Source organism: Branchiostoma lanceolatum, chromosome 8, assembly GCF_035083965.1.
Source record: "Branchiostoma lanceolatum isolate klBraLanc5 chromosome 8, klBraLanc5.hap2, whole genome shotgun sequence".
Classification (NCBI taxonomy): Eukaryota; Metazoa; Chordata; class Leptocardii; order Amphioxiformes; family Branchiostomatidae; genus Branchiostoma; species Branchiostoma lanceolatum.
Genome location: NC_089729.1, coordinates 10,078,181 through 10,093,827, shown reverse-complemented (window position 1 = coordinate 10,093,827; position 15,647 = coordinate 10,078,181). Strand labels below are relative to the sequence as shown.

The window sequence follows — 15,647 nt, the reverse complement described above, 5'->3', positions numbered from 1 at the left end:
GTTATTCATATCTAGTTTGAAGCTTTTGGTTAATAAGTAATTATCCTCAGTGATAGTTTGCAGCAAAATAAATTTAACACACTATACCTCCGCAACAGTGTTGTCTTCCGATGACCTTTATACTGCTCCGCCATTTTGAAAATAGTGTTTGGGCACATTTTCCGATAAATTCCCGGGGAAAATGGAAATATTGGGCCGACATTGAAACATTCTTGTTTTCTTTATTATTATCCTGTCAAGTTGAGGTCACATAAACTTGATAACTGCGTGAAAAAATGAAGATTTTGAACCTGGCGTGCGGTGGCGATGCAGCTTCCACCGGCGCACATTGACCGTTATCGGCAGTGTTACTGTACTCGCGGGACCGAAAATCGTCTGGCCGCGACCGCGTTGGACAGGTGGCCGCTATAGCCTAATTCTTAATGCTTAGGTCAATGGGAAAAATCCAAGGGACCGACAAAAAGTGACCACTATGGGCAGGTGGCCGCTATGCAAAGGTGACCGCTAATACAGGTTTGACTGTACTATAAGCTAGTTCACAGTCTAAACTGTGCATTGTTGAGGTGAAGGGCAGAAGGCCCCTAATTTGTAAACAGTTCTTGTCTAGACCATGCTTGATGCAGTATCTAGACATATTTTGTTTTTATCTCAACTTTGACATATTACCCACAATGCATCACACTGCGCATGTGCAGTTCAAGCTTTGAATCAGCTTATTGTCATGGGCTCAGTACAGCTCTGCCCTGTTTACCCCCCACCTTATTTGGGATGATCTTACTTGCAGCCAATCAGATTTTAGTCATGAATATTCATGGGCTTTCCTTGTTTGGCTTGTTCTTCTTTCCATCCAATGGGAACCCATCTTTCACGGTACTGGTATAGATAGCTTAAGTGCTCATTAGCATTAAATACATACAATGCAGGGACGGAACACTTGAAGGAAGTCCTTCTGGCGGAAAAAAACGTCTGGCTTGCATTGTTTTCTCTGGGTCTGATATTCTTGCCTTGTATTTGTACGTTTCCAGCTTGTGTCCACCTCTCTGAACAATCTTCCAGAAGTGGACTCAAGCTGGAAACGTATAAATACTAGGCAACTAATTTAACTCATAAAAGTGACGAAACCTGTGTCAAAAGCAAATGCTGCAATATAGAATAGACAATTAAATCTTTTTTACAAGAACATTGAGAAATTGTGTGTCCTGTAATTTGAATATAGTGGGGTAACTTAAAACTATCCATAGTGATGGCTTAAAAGGCCAGTTTACGTCTCACCGGTCTATGGGGAATGCAGTGCAAGTTTGATGTACCCAAACTGGGCCTCATGACCTTGTGCAGGGTGACAAGCTGGCTGACATGTTTCACACATGATCTGCAGCTGGAATTTCAGTTTATCCTTTGATTTTGCAGAAGTACTGATCTACTGATAGATTTTGTATTGAAGCAAAATTTGACCAGGTGGTTGGCCATATGCATATGACAGCAGAGGGAGACATTTAGATCTCATTAGAACAATTTACAAGTGTCTCTTTTCTGTGTCACCTAAGCACCATTCTAGAATATGTTTTGGATCATGATCATATGCACATTATATAGACATAAAAGACATGGAAATGTGGGAAATTTCATACTGTCAGAAAATCATGGCTGTTACAGGAGAAAATATACTCAAGAGAGTTATGTATTTTTCAGATTTTAAAAAGGTGTTGCTTGCAAACAGTTTAGTACCCTGGGCGCCAGACTAGTACCGGGTCGCTAGCGATTTCCTACGGTGGCCAAAGAACAGCCCGCCCGCCCGGTCTTAATCAACGCTCCGGGTAGTTGAGCCCGTGGGAGTGAACCGCGCCCCTTTTGGGTAGGGCCGGTCAATTCCCCGGCTAGAAATCCTCCGGTGCGCTAATTAGGGTTCTGCGGGCTGGGGTCTCTGTGCCGCCGAAGGAACTGACTACAAGGTACCGGCTAAAAGGAAACAGTCTGGAACCCAGGGTAACAGTTTAGGGTAAATGTCATTTTTGTTTATCAAGATGACTTGAACTATGAAGACTGGTGTAAACTGTTAGGTGAAATAGTACAGAAAATAACCAGTTCTGAACTGTTGTAGCATTTGTAAAGGTGCATTCTAGAAAATTCCATGTTACATGTGTATTGGCCCTTATTGTAACTCAAAACACAGCTAGTAAGCTTGAGTAAGCCTGCTATACAATGAAGACTGAACTTATTAAAAGAACACATTGGTTAACGTAGACAGATACTGTAAATTCTGTTACGTTCGCGGTGGTTTTATTTTGTGATAGGAGAGAGAGGTTTTCGCTGTGTCATAAATTTGCGGTTGAAACAATTATGCAGAACAGTAGTCATACAAGGGAAATGTATTTGTGGTGACCACCCTAGAAAACGTGAAAATAAAACCACCACAGAAGTTAAACCATTTACAGTAGTATAACCATTTATACTAGTAGATTTCCAATGCTTTGATGAGATGCATGACATATCTTTGATATATGGTTGCATCCTGCAACACTGCCCACGTTGGCAAGTAATGTTTCTGTATCCTGCTTGTGATGTTTCCAAATAACTAAGGAAAGGAGCAAAAGGCTGTTTTATGAATATATATGAAAAATAGGTTAGTTACAGCATAGAGCACAATCATAATGTTGTACGACATACACATGCATGGTTTGGTGGTGTGTTACGCCAAATAGTGGTTATACTGGCTCGGCCTCATTGCCAAAACACAGGGTTTTATCAGATGAAGCCTTGAAATTAATTCCAGGTTTTAACCTCCACTGTCAGCCGTTAAGTGATTATCATGATACTGACTCGACAGAACTGGTTCTGACCCTGCGTGTTCACACCAGTGCTGTCTCCAGATTTAAATTTTGTTAAATTCTGTTTGGGAGCCATTTTCAGCCTACGAAAATAAATTGTCACCAGTTTCATGTCATGAAGTTCAGATTTTTTAGACGGACTGGCTGAATTTTTATCCATCCCAAGAAGCACATTTCTATCCCGGGATAGATGATGGAGGGACGGGTCCTGGAGATAGCCCTGGTTCACATATACATTTGTATCTGTCAGCAAGAAGGTTATATATAATAACCTCCTTGCTGTCAGTAATCTTCACACACACCAGTGGGAGACCATTTCAGTCTCCTCAGCCAATCAGCATTTGACACCTCTGCAAAGGAGTATTTTTAGAACATGATGTCAATAGGAAGTGTAATGTATGTATAGAAATTGCAGGTTGTGAGTTGATTAAATCATGTATGTGCAACCAGGAAGAAATTGTGTGTTGTCACGCTATACTATGCATCTTTTTCAGTCATGGCAGGTTTTATTTTTTGGTTGACGAATCTACAAAATATTGTGTTACATTTACATGATAAGAAGGCTGCATGTTATTTTTCAATTTTACAGGTGGTTGAAGATATAAATGTTCTGTCAGTGGTAAATGTGGAAACGAACTTAAAAATAACAATTTTTTACTATCTTTTTTTAAAAATTTGACATGCAACAACTGAACTACAGGCAGTATAGGTCAGCAGATAAAATTTTGTTATGGTATGGAGGGAAAAGGGTCATAAGTTGTTCGTAAATCCTTGTATAATTATTTTTGCCATGTTCTCTCATTATTTATTGATATGAGAATGTAATGTGGACTCGTTATTCTGTGGGTACCAATTAGAACAGTCAGATAATGAAGATTGTGTTGTCAAGGCCTTCTCAAAAATGTATTGAACATCTGGATATCTGAAGTGGGCATATCTCAGAGATTACTGATGCTCCATTTGTAAATTTGCCCTTTTTTTAATGTTGTGGAACATAACTTATCTCTCCAGTAGTGATATTTTTTTGGGGGGTGTATATTTTTTAATGTTGTTTTCCCATCACAAATTTAGTGAGTGATGGTTTAGAGCTACTGTTAAAAAAAACACAATTGTACAAACCTTTTTATGCAAATGACTTGTGTCAAATCATGCAAATGCTGGGGCAAAAATGTCAGTAGGTCTAATGATGAGCAGTACAATACTGTAATTCACTTTATCTTCACGGTATCAAAATTTCACGGTGTAAGGAAAATGGACATTTTCACTGAACTTTTATCTTCACGGTGGCGGCAAGTGATTTACAAATTGGATGTTTTAAGGAATCATAAAAATTAACAACAGGTTGTTTCACGGTGATGATAAGTTCACAGCACAGAGGTGACCGTGAAAACAGTGAAGATACAGCAACAGTGAAAGAAACAATATAACTTAATGAGGTAGAATGCATTGTATTATTTGATGAGTCATTTTGTTTGTCAAAGAGCAATTTTTTAGTCACCAGCTGCAGGAAATATGGTAAGTTATTGAAATCAGATAAGCCCTTGTTGTAATCAGCTGCAAGGTCATTATGTAAGCTATTGTGTAACTGCTGAGCAACAGATGGCCTGTTTTTTGAAAATGTCAATTACGTAAATGTTTTATGAGAGGTTTCACAGAGACCATGGGAAACTAGACATTTGAATGTCTCAGCACGACCCACAGCTGACAATTAGTTTTCTTTTTTAATTCCTTGAAAAGGGAGGTATTGTTTTCGGCTTGTTTCTTTGCCTTGGTGTGTGGCAGCCCAGGTCCAGGGTTGGCCTGGGTGACAGAAAATGGTGTAACTGGAGACTTGCAGGATTGGAACACTGGTTTGGCCCAAGTCCAAAATTGTTACTGCAGTCTTGGCTCGGGTCCAAAGTCCTGCAAAAAGGCAGGAAAATGTATATTTAGACAGAGTTAGTGAGAAATTTACTATAGAATTGGTAGGATGGGAACTAAGGTAAAATGGCAAAGTTGCTAGGTGCTGCAACACCGACAGGAAGTTAGTTCAAAGGTCCCAGAATAGGTCTCAATTTTCTGCTTTATGCATGTCTATTGCCTATTGGAAGCCAGTGGGAAAATGCATGACAGAATCAGTGAGAACTTGAGAATAATGAATAAAGTAAAAAACTCACTATATAGATTATGGAGGTATGGGATCAACGATTTCTTGTTATGTTATGTAATAGGGTGCCTTACTTCTAAAGGGTGCCTTACTTCAAAGCTGTAATTTGTTAAAGGCTATCAAATTGTGTATCATATACATGTGCCTCCAAAGTCCCTCCAAAATTCCAAATGTACTTCAGCATAAATAAAGTGCCCCAAATACTAAGTAGAACAACAGCTGATGATACTGTTCGAGAGCCTAGATTGAGAAACCAGAAACAAACTTTACATTTTTTTTGGCCCCATAGATATGCCTTGTGCTCTCCACTAGCCTTTCAAGGTTGACAGTTGACAAAAACAAAGACCAGCTGAGTCCCTGTGGTACAAAACTACAAAAGGTTAACCAACGCCCAGTGTACACATTTCATGGATCACTGAACATGACTGTGTAAAGTACCTTTGTTGACAACACCTGGCATTTAGTTGAGCCAAGCATGGAGAATGGATCCTCCTGACAGTGTTGTGTTGTGCGAAGGTATGGAAGTTTTGCTGTAGGAACTGTATAGAACAAGGCACAGGTTCTCAAGAATGCTGCACTGCATGGAACAAACAACTTGAATCCTCTGAGTGGGCGGGTATACATACATGAACATTGTACAAAAGTATAGGATCTATTGTTTGTTGTGTGCACCTTGTGGCTCACTTGCAGTGCTTAGTCATGTGTTGAAACTACTTTGTCTGTTGCAGGTCGGAAAGGTGGGAATCGCAAATCTAGAAGGTGTGTACATGATTCATTATAAGTCTTTTCAAAAGCTCAGAGCAGGATGTTATAAGCCAGGCAATTAGAGGCCAGCTTTACCATGGCCCCACCCTACTGTATTGTGTAGTACACAATAGAAAAGAAATACTAGTACCATAGAATATATTTTATGAATGTTGTGAAGGATGTGCGTGTTTGTGTGACGTGATGTAAATCTTGGATTTCATGCTGTGTGTGTAGTAGACCAACCAAAGGTAGGTGGATTGTCTTGTCTGCAAGCCCTTGTTTTCCATGCTATTCTGTAAGGGCACGAGAAGAACAGATTACGTCACTGTAATTTATGTTCAATTATACCTATGTACTCAGTTATAATGAATTGTCCTCATTTTGCAGGAAAGGGGCTAGAAATGATGATGAATTAAAAGGAGCAGCAAGCTCTAAGGAAGGTTAGTGGAAGCCTGCTTGCAGTTGAAAAAATGCCTTTATAAATTTTGAATAATTTTGCTACAAAAACTGATCAGCATTCTTAAGTTAAGCTCTGCTAACAAAACTCCTTAAATGTGTGTCCTTTTTCTTGCCATGTTTGCTGGTACATGCTTCTTTTAAATTGTTTGTTTGCTTTGCCTTGGATCTGCCATCTAGAAGTCCCATACAATTGTATTTAAAGGTGTGTTTGGTTCCCTTTTAATTTTCTCTAATCTGTAATTTTTTTCTAACAACTAGTTTTTTTAACAATTTATTTTACTATTTTTTCTGCGTTTTGGTAAAAGTAGAACTGCATGACATCTTTCATTCACAAAACGCCATTGTTCTTTGATCCAAATTTAAACTAACAATTCAGCACAAGTGAGGAACAAAATGTCTTTATCTTGCCAAACAATTTTCCTTGGGTTGGATCTAAAGTTTTGATTTGAATTACGCTATGTACCAACATACCGCTAGATCACCTTTCATGTTGTCATGCTTTGTTTCTGTTTGATTTGTCTTGTTTCAGATGAGTGGACAATAAGTTGTATTTTGTTTGTTTTTGATGTAGTGGCCAAGACAGAGACCCTGTGTAAGCCCTGTAGAGTAATACTCACAGATATCCTCAAGGAGCGCCCTGAACTCAAAAACATGTAAGTTTGGCTAGATGGAATGAAAGTGGGCTTTGGTGAAGCTTCTGATACACTTGTGTTATTACCTCCATGAAAAATGGAGGTCTTGTTTTTGGTGTGTGTGTGTGTTTGCTGATATTTGTGGTCAGCACAACTTAAGAAGGCCTGGATGGATTATGATATTTGGTACCCTTAGTAGGTCTTGACAAGATAACGGTCACGGTTGATTTTTGACCTCCTAGCAGCTTTCCTTGGTACCGCAACAAAACTACCGGTTATAACATCTTTTGTCGTAGACATGCCATTTTTTGGTGGCAGACAGCTTTTGATGTCAGCAAAAAGTGGTATAAGGTTGGACCTGCTAGCAGCTTGTTCTGGAACTGCAGGGTCATTTTTATTGGAATTTCTCAATGAGGACAACTCAAGAAAGGAGCAGCATTGGTCATGGAGGTAACTTAGAGATGTACATAAGGAAAAGCAAAATGGAACATTTCCATAAATAATGAGGAAATTATTCTGTATATATGTTAGCAGTATTTTGTCCTCTATATGCAGTAAGACAATTTGCATAATTGATAAGAAAATTGTAAGATTCCTGTGTTTTTTTATATAATTAGACTTAATTACATGTAACACATGTAATATATGGCAGGTGGAACATAAACATACTTATAACAATTATTCAAATAAGGGGCTAATCTGCATAATTGATTGAAAATGCCATAATTCCTTAGTGCTGAATGATAGGAAAATCATACTTGTGACATGTGTAAGTTAAAGGTAAACATCACTATGCATAGATTATGCCCATGTGGAAGTCATTTACATAAGATTTACAAAAGCTCTGAATTTTTCATGGAGGTATGAGGTCTCCGAACTCATTTAAAAAGCTTTGCAGTCTGAGTTGTTTTGCAATTTGGTCAATGTTACCTTCCATTTGCTCATAATTTTGACTGATTATAATCTTACAGCTGCAGTCTATCATTCCACTGTATATTACTATTAGTCATTTAGTGATTTACTATAGAACTATCAGAAACAATGTTTTCTTAAACCAATTGCAGAAGTCATTGGGTGTAAATTACCAGCAAAAATATCAATGCACACTTGCAAAAGGCAAAATCTATCTTCCAAGTTTAAAGAAACACAATCATGATGTGTTGTCTTTGGCACTACAGGTCTACAGATGCACGGACTGCCATGGAAGGTGAGTGTTCTCAGAATGTGTTACAGTTGCCTAGTAACAGGCTGGAATATATGGTACATTAATGTGATTGAATTTTGCCAGCATAATTGTTCATACCAGACTTAATCACATACAACAGAAACACTTTTAGTTTAGAAAAAAAGTATCTTGAGACTGATGTCAGCTCTCCAGGAGACAAGATGGACTAGAAAGTCAGTATTTTCCTTTCAAATGCGGAACATTTCCCCCTATCCTTTTCCAAGAGTGTTAGCCTGGACGTCAGACCACCTCCCTACATGCTAATCCCTTAGGCCTGGGAAGCCATATGGCCCTGCTACCACAGTTGGCACAAAGTCTCTGATAATCTGTCACACATGTGGTGGATATTAGAGATCGGGTGCCGACTCTAAACGGGGCATGTGGCCTCCCTGGCTGGAAGGAAGGGTTTTCGTCTAGCACAGTGGTCTGGCATCTAGGATACAAAAGTGTTTACCATTGAGTTTACCACTGAGCTCTTACATGCCACTAAGTAGCGCCTCCTAGTAGAGAAGGTAATACTGCAGCCTATCATGATTACATCCAGACATTAAGAAATTAATCAATGAGGAGTAAAAGTTTTTCTTTTTGAGTTTAAATACATGCCTACAAGTACTCTTATGTTGATTTTTTTTAAATTTACAAGTTGCTGAATTCCAATTTGATGCCATATGTTGGAGATTACAAGACATCAGATGATTAGAGCATTTCCCTATTTCCAGTAGTGCATTTTGAAATGTTATAATTGAAGAACCTGGTTGCACACATTCATGTTAACAAATGCAGCCTTGACCTATCCTTGGTAGACAGATTCACAACAATGAACAATGTACCAATAATACTCATTCCACAGAAATGTCAGGCCTTTCCTGCTAGAAAGCTGTGCAAAATGAAACTTAACTTTCCAAGGCCTAGAATTTCAAGCAAATTTTAAGCCTTGCAAAATAAAACTTCTTGTACTTTCACACCTAAATTCACACCTTAAAACTGGTGGCACTAACGACATGGCCATGTGCAGAATACAAGTAAACAAATGTAGCAGAGTGAACTTTGACCTGCCCTTGCTAGACTAGTTGATGCCACAGTGTTGAACAGTGTATCAATGATACTCATTCCACAGACTTTTCTGATAGTCTAATATCTGTGTAAGATGAATCTTTACTTTTCAAGACATAGAATTTCAAGCAAATCTGAAGCGGTGCAAAATGAAACTTCATGTAAACAAATGTAGCAATTGAACTTTGACCCATCCTTGCTATACTGATTGATGCCACAATGATGAACAATGACACTCATTCCATAAAAAAATGTAAGCCTTTTTCTACTGGAAAGTTGTGCAAAATGAAACTTTTCTTTCCCAGGCCTAGAATTTCAAGCAAGCACAATGTATGGTTGTGAATTCATGTTGAGCCTTGAGGGAACAAAGCAGTAGAAGGTTTTCTGTCCAATTTGTTGGTTAGCAACATCTATGTCATGTAATTAGACATGTCACCCAACCAGTCTTGCAACTTATTAGAGCACTGGAGCACAATAACTTAAGTGCTATCAGGCATGGCATCTTGCCTCAGGCACAAAAAAATGTCACAAATGGAGGTATTTATCTGGTCTCATCAATCACTTGCTCAGTAGGTAGAGGCTGGGGACCTTCTGGTCAGGAAAACTATTTGACATCCTATCATTTGACATATCATTCTATTCACTCATCACTGGTCTAGAAAGGTGAAAAAATTTAATTACACATGTATGAGCTTAAGCTTATAGCAGAAGAATAACTGTTACAATTTGAATGCCCCACAGGAGCTTCCAGGTCATTATCAGTTAGCAGCCAACCTGTCAAAAGGCAAGTGGCAAAAAAATCCACAAGCAAACCTGCCGGTTTCCAGGCCAAGCTAAACTCTACGTCTACATCTACGTCCAGAGAACCACCAAAGAAAACACCTCGACTGGAGGCATCGCCAGTGTTTGCTTTACAAAAGAAGACTTCTGGTTCCAGGGAAAGTACAGTAACAGATGCCACCTCCAGGAGTGCAGGTGCAAGGGAAAGGGTGGACAAGCAATCTTTTGGCTCCTCATCAAACCATTCCAACGCACATCAGGTCAGCAAAGATGCCTCTTTGCCACAGAGGGACTTGCCTGTTGTGGCTAAAAAGTCAACCCATTCCATCAAGAGAAAGCTAGCGCAGAAGGAAACGCAACAAAATGGGGGGAAACTAAGAAGCCAAGCCTCAAACTCTGTGTCCAAAGAGGATGTCAAGTCTTCAGCATCTTGCAGTATTGCCCAGCAGGCAGAGTCTAAAAGTACCAAGCCAGCAATGCCATCCAGTACATCTAGCACATCCAGTACATCGGGAAAAGAGACCAAAGCACAAAATAGCACCACCACTGTGAATGGCCAAAAACCTAAGAAAAAATGCAGTTCACTTCGAAGTGTGAGAGTTAATGATGTTAGCATTGCAAATGAGTTGATGACTGTCTCATTAGATCATAGTGGGAGAGTAGAGTCCAAAACAGTTGCCATTGATAAGCCGATAAAGCTTTCTTCAGACAAAGCTGCTCCGACACCATCACACGAAAAGGCCCTATTGTATTCTGACAAGACTTCGACAAATGACAAAAAGGAAGACACAAAGTCAAATGTGCAACATGTTAGAAGTGATGAAAAAGTTGCAAGAATAAATAATGCATCTGAGACACGTAACTCTTCAGTATATGGTGCTGAAACTGTGCCACAGAAGTCCACATCCTCTCCTGTTGCAGATAGTGACAAATTTGTCCATGACTCAACACCAAAGAAGTCCTCCACAACTGTAACTAGTGTAAAGGAAGCAACAGATGAAAAACCCTTGAATGATATCCCTAACAAGGTAGCAAAACTGCTGAAACAAAACGATGCAGACCAACATCTAAAACATGAAAGCCAGCTTTCTACCACGAGTGATGCACCAGACCAAAAGAAGCCAGTCACTGCAGAAGCTAAGCTGGCTCCCACAGTAAAGCAGCAAGTATCAACTACAAAACAAGAGATTGCTCCAAAGCAAGAGATTTCTCCCAAAGAAGAGCTTTCCTCAAAGCAGGAGATTTTATCAACGAAAGTAATCTCTATGAAGCAAGATATTTCTTCAAAGGAGTATTTTTCTTCAAATGAAGCGGTTCCTCCCAAGCCAGAGGTTCCTCCAAAGCAAGAAGATCCTCCAAAGCAAGAAGTTCCTCCCAAGCAAGAGGTCCCTCCCAAGCAAGAGGTTCCACCCAAGCAAGAGGTTCCTCCCAAGCAAGAGGTTTCCCAATCATCTAATCAACTTTCCACTCCAGCCAAAGAGATGCCTTCTTCTACAACATGCAATCACAAGATGCCATCACCAACCCAGCAGGAGCCTGACCCAACAGAGCTTGTAATGGCTTCAGCCAAGCAGACTGTTCCTGTCACAAATCAGACCCATGTCCAGGAGCAGGTTGCAGCTTCTACCTGTCAGGTTCCTGTCTCTGCTTCTGCCAAAGACTCTGTACAACAGATGACTTCCATCAGTCAGCCCATTGTCAAGCAGACCGAGCCTACAACAAGTGTGTCTTCAGTTCCATTCCAACAATTGGCTCCTACCGGCGGCCATGTTTCTCCGCCAGTTGTTGCTCCAACCAGCCAGGTGTCTGTTACAGTTGACCAGGCAGTAGCTACAGCTAATCAAGTTTCTGTGCCAGAAACTACTTCGACCCATCAAGAACTTGCTTCATCTGGACAGATGGTGGCTTCAAACATCCAGGTGTCTGATGCAGTCAGGCATGCACCTCAGGATGCCTCAGGCAAAGCTGTAACTGTCTCAGCCCCTCTGCAGTCTACTTCAGCTAAACAAAAGATCACAGTGGCCAGTGAGGTTTCCACTTCAACTCAACAAGCACCCTCTTCACCTACAGAGGCTTCTTTGTCTTCTAGCCAACAGATGTCTGTAGACAAGCCTTCTTCACCAACCAGTCCAGTCACTGGTTCAGAGATGCCAGTTGTAGCTAAAGATAGGGAGGCTTGTTCTCTGGATCAACAAGTTACTGCACCAGAACCTGTCAAACAACCCTCTGTTCCAGTACAAAATGAGGTTGCCTCTAGCAGTCAGGTCACTGGTCCATCAAAGCCCATTTCTTCACCAGTGAATCAGACTTTACCATCTGGAAGTAAGGTGCCATCTTCATCATCAAAGGAAGCCCCAAGCCAGATTAAACACCACCAGTCCAACCCTACAAAGACTTCGACTAAGGGAACAAGTGATCCATATGCATCTAGACCTCCACCACCTTTGATACCAGTGCAGAATACAAGTCCACCAGTGCCATGTGCCACAGCAAAGGGGACCAATAAAACAGGTCAGATGATGAGAAGTTAGAACATGCAAGTAACTAGTCTGACTATGGACAATTGTGTTTATTAGTGCATGTTGCACAAATGTCGTTTGCAATTTTGTAAAGTGAGAAGTTAGAGGAAAATCAGGTCTTTGCTCATTGCATTGAAGACTGCCATTTGCATGTAGGTATCTGCAAATTACCTTTATCTGAAAGTTGGATTATGAATTGCAGGGTAGAGTCCTTTGTACATGTTTCAGTCGTAATGAGGTTTGATAGTAAGATTTGTTTTAAATAAAAAGTCACATAGGACTTCATTCATTATCAACAGGTGCTGCAAACAACCCAACTGAGACAGCTTCCAGACCTGGTGCAGTGGAGAATGATGTGGTAATTGTGGAAGGTATATAAAAACATATGCATAACTTTTTATCATACAAATTTCTGTAAACTATTACAAGTATATTTCAAATCGATTTTTCTTTTGAAATTGAATTACCATTATGACCATGGTTAATTGGTTTTGCTCTTTGTGTTATACACAGACACTCTAGCATCAGAACCACAAGCTACATCGACCTCTGGGAAAAGCAGTCCTCCAAACCAGTCTTCAAGCACTTCCTTGCCTTTGATGGCTGCTAGCGAGGCTGTCAGTAACCCGCCAAAGAGCAGAACCCCTCCAGCCAATGGTAGATTGCCAGCTGGCTCCGATGAGCAGCAGCCCCAGACCACATCGGATGTAGAACCAGTCGCAGTTGTCATTGATGATAATCCATTGACTGGAGATCAGTCCTCTGTACAGCAAGATCAGGGTTTGTATGGGGGAAGGAAGAGAGAAGGAGAACCAAACCCTGGGCAAGACGCAAAGAAGCCAAGGCTAGACAACGGTGCTTCTTCAGCATATGTACATAGAACTGTGGCAACCAGTCCAGGTAAGCTTGCTACAGGTCTTAAGTATTGTTGATTTTATTTTATCAAGTATTCGTCAGATATGTAAGGCAAAATGTCTGGATTGTTTAGATGCATTTCTGCATGTTAAACCTTAAGATAGTGCATGAAATTGGCTAAAACATACTTTTTATTTATGCCGCAACAGTTGTATGTCAGTGATCTTTATAAAAAAATCACTTGAAAGTTTGTCAAATTTGTATAATGTTCCATTTATGCTCTTAGCTCATTCACAATTACTTTGCCATTATATATACTGTACACATAGTTTTATTCTCAGGGCCTGAAACACCTGCCAGCTGTCAACACATGCTTTCCTGTTTGTTTACTTGTCTTAAAATGTGATATTGGCCATTGGATGAGAAAGGGGTCTTCTCATAGATGGATAGGTCATGTTATATCATAGACATAGAAGTCTAAATCGCAGGATAACCTACTTTGGGCGATTCTTTGTAGAGTCAGAAAATTGAAACTTTAGTACAAAGATAAATTGTTGAGTGAGAAAATAACTGTCCTGACAAAATTCAGCACTGATGAATGCAGTCTCACTGTTCTGATGAAAGGATTTGGCTACAATATTCAAACAAAGTGTGCAATATTGATACAGTCCTCCCTCACTCCCCCCTGCAGTTCACAGTCCTACTAGCACACCACCCACCAGGCATCTTCCAGCCAGTGTCCCTGTCACAAGATCAGTTGGATGTAACAGTGTTCCTGTCACAAGATCGGTTGGATGTAACACCACAGCACAGCAGCAACAGCTGTTGGGAAGGGAGGAAATCAAAAAGGTCTAGGATTTATCTGTCAGATAATCTTTTTCATCAATATACACCTTCATTGCTTGAAACTTTTTTTTAAATTTCTCTGTAGGCATTAATGTGATTAAATTAAGTCAACAATCAAATTGCAATATGTTAGGATCTGACAGCCTTATGTCAACAGGGCTTGAAATACTGGGTGCATGATTGTGCACTTTTGTGCAACCAAAATTGGAGCTATGCATCTAATTTTTGATGGTGGGTGCACCAGTGCACCTAGATATTTTTGTAGGCTATGGGATAAAGGTACTATTGTACACTAGTAGTAGTATACAGCATATTCTTGGAATTTAAGTAGCAGAAAAAGCAATGTACACCTTTATTGTACTTTGATGTATTGGTTGTTACAAAATTTGAAGTTAGCATTAGAATTACAAATTGAAGTTCTTAGAGAGGAAGTAGGGTTTGTAATCGTGTTTTGCGGACATTCTAAGTATTTCATGCTGTGCACCCCAAATTCTTTTCTGTGCACCTGAATTAAGTTAAGGTGCACCTATTCCAAAAAAATGAATTTAGAGCCCTGGTCAAGTTGCAAGGCATGATCATGAGCTTGCAATCATTGAACTTGAAGACATATATGTTAAAAATTCGCCTCTCTAGATGGTGGAAGACAAGGTAGCTCACTGTACGGCCAAAGCAAACAGCCAAATGAAGCAGTTTCAGGACAGAGTTGCCAAGCTGACCAAAGTTTGCAAGGGCTGGGAGGAGTATGCCAGAAAACTGCAGGTATGCCAGGTTTAGTTCATGTAGACAATGTTAGATGTGATGATGGTAAAATACACACCCTAGATTTTAGGCATGCTATTGATCTTTTGCTTGTTAGAAACCCTGATAAAGCTCCTGAAAGCTGCATTTTAACAACCTGCACTACCACTTACTTACACACTGCCTTAGAAACAAGCAGAAACAAGAATTGTGTACTTGAAATTTATACCTCTTTGGAAATCATGCAACAAATAATTCTTGAATCTCCTCTGTCTCCCCTTTTACTAACTTAACCAGAATGCATAGCTTAGGCCACACCAATTAAATTTCTTGGTTGTCAGATATTTGCCGAAAAGTGGTGGGTTGGGCATGCAGAATGCCTGCATCCACTGTGCAGAAACTTCTAATGCATGAAAGCCATGGAACCAATTTTTTTTACATAATGGCTTACGGTTCAAGATATTTCAATAAAGACTTAACAACTAGGAAGACTTTCTTTTCAACTATTGGTACCAAAATATGAACATTTTGGGGATGATATTTTTTTTCATTTTCATTTTTTTCAAATCAGAAAAAAAGGAAGCGGCTGAAACTGTTAACCAAGAAGTTGAAGGTGAGAAAAATCACAAAACTCTAAACTGAATGAGGCTGAGAAAACTGATACACTGTACATAACAGGCTCATTAACATATACTAACAAGCTCAAACTCCTCTTATGTTCAGATTAACCAGTCACAGTGTGTTAGCTTTTGAATGCTCATCAGCAATACCGATTCGCTATAATTCTAGAGAACATAAATGATACCTGATGATTGCCAAGAG

The 15,647-nt window shown here is 39.8% G+C and overlaps 1 protein-coding gene across 14 annotated transcripts in view; it reads left to right on the top strand.

Moving 5' to 3' along the window:
• LOC136440354 (activating transcription factor 7-interacting protein 1-like) overlaps window positions 1–15,647 on the top strand; it is a 40,963-nt gene that overhangs the window by 15,278 nt on the left and 10,038 nt on the right. For 6 of the 14 annotated variants that reach the window (XM_066436349.1, XM_066436348.1, XM_066436353.1 and 3 more), the window contains exons 3-12: window positions 5,700–5,730; window positions 6,106–6,158; window positions 6,749–6,830; window positions 7,988–8,016; window positions 9,829–12,378; window positions 12,686–12,757; window positions 12,900–13,286; window positions 13,933–14,090; window positions 14,721–14,846; window positions 15,397–15,438. In XM_066436349.1, coding sequence (XP_066292446.1) covers window positions 5,700–5,730; window positions 6,106–6,158; window positions 6,749–6,830; window positions 7,988–8,016; window positions 9,829–12,378; window positions 12,686–12,757; window positions 12,900–13,286; window positions 13,933–14,090; window positions 14,721–14,846; window positions 15,397–15,438 — 3,530 coding nt within the window. Of the gene's footprint in view, window positions 1–532; window positions 5,488–5,693; window positions 5,731–6,105; window positions 6,159–6,354; window positions 6,380–6,748; window positions 6,831–7,987; window positions 8,017–9,828; window positions 12,379–12,685; window positions 12,758–12,899; window positions 13,287–13,932; window positions 14,091–14,720; window positions 14,847–15,396; window positions 15,439–15,647 lie in introns of those variants that run through there. The other 8 variants (XM_066436357.1, XM_066436356.1, XM_066436358.1 and 5 more) reach the window with 4 other exon arrangements.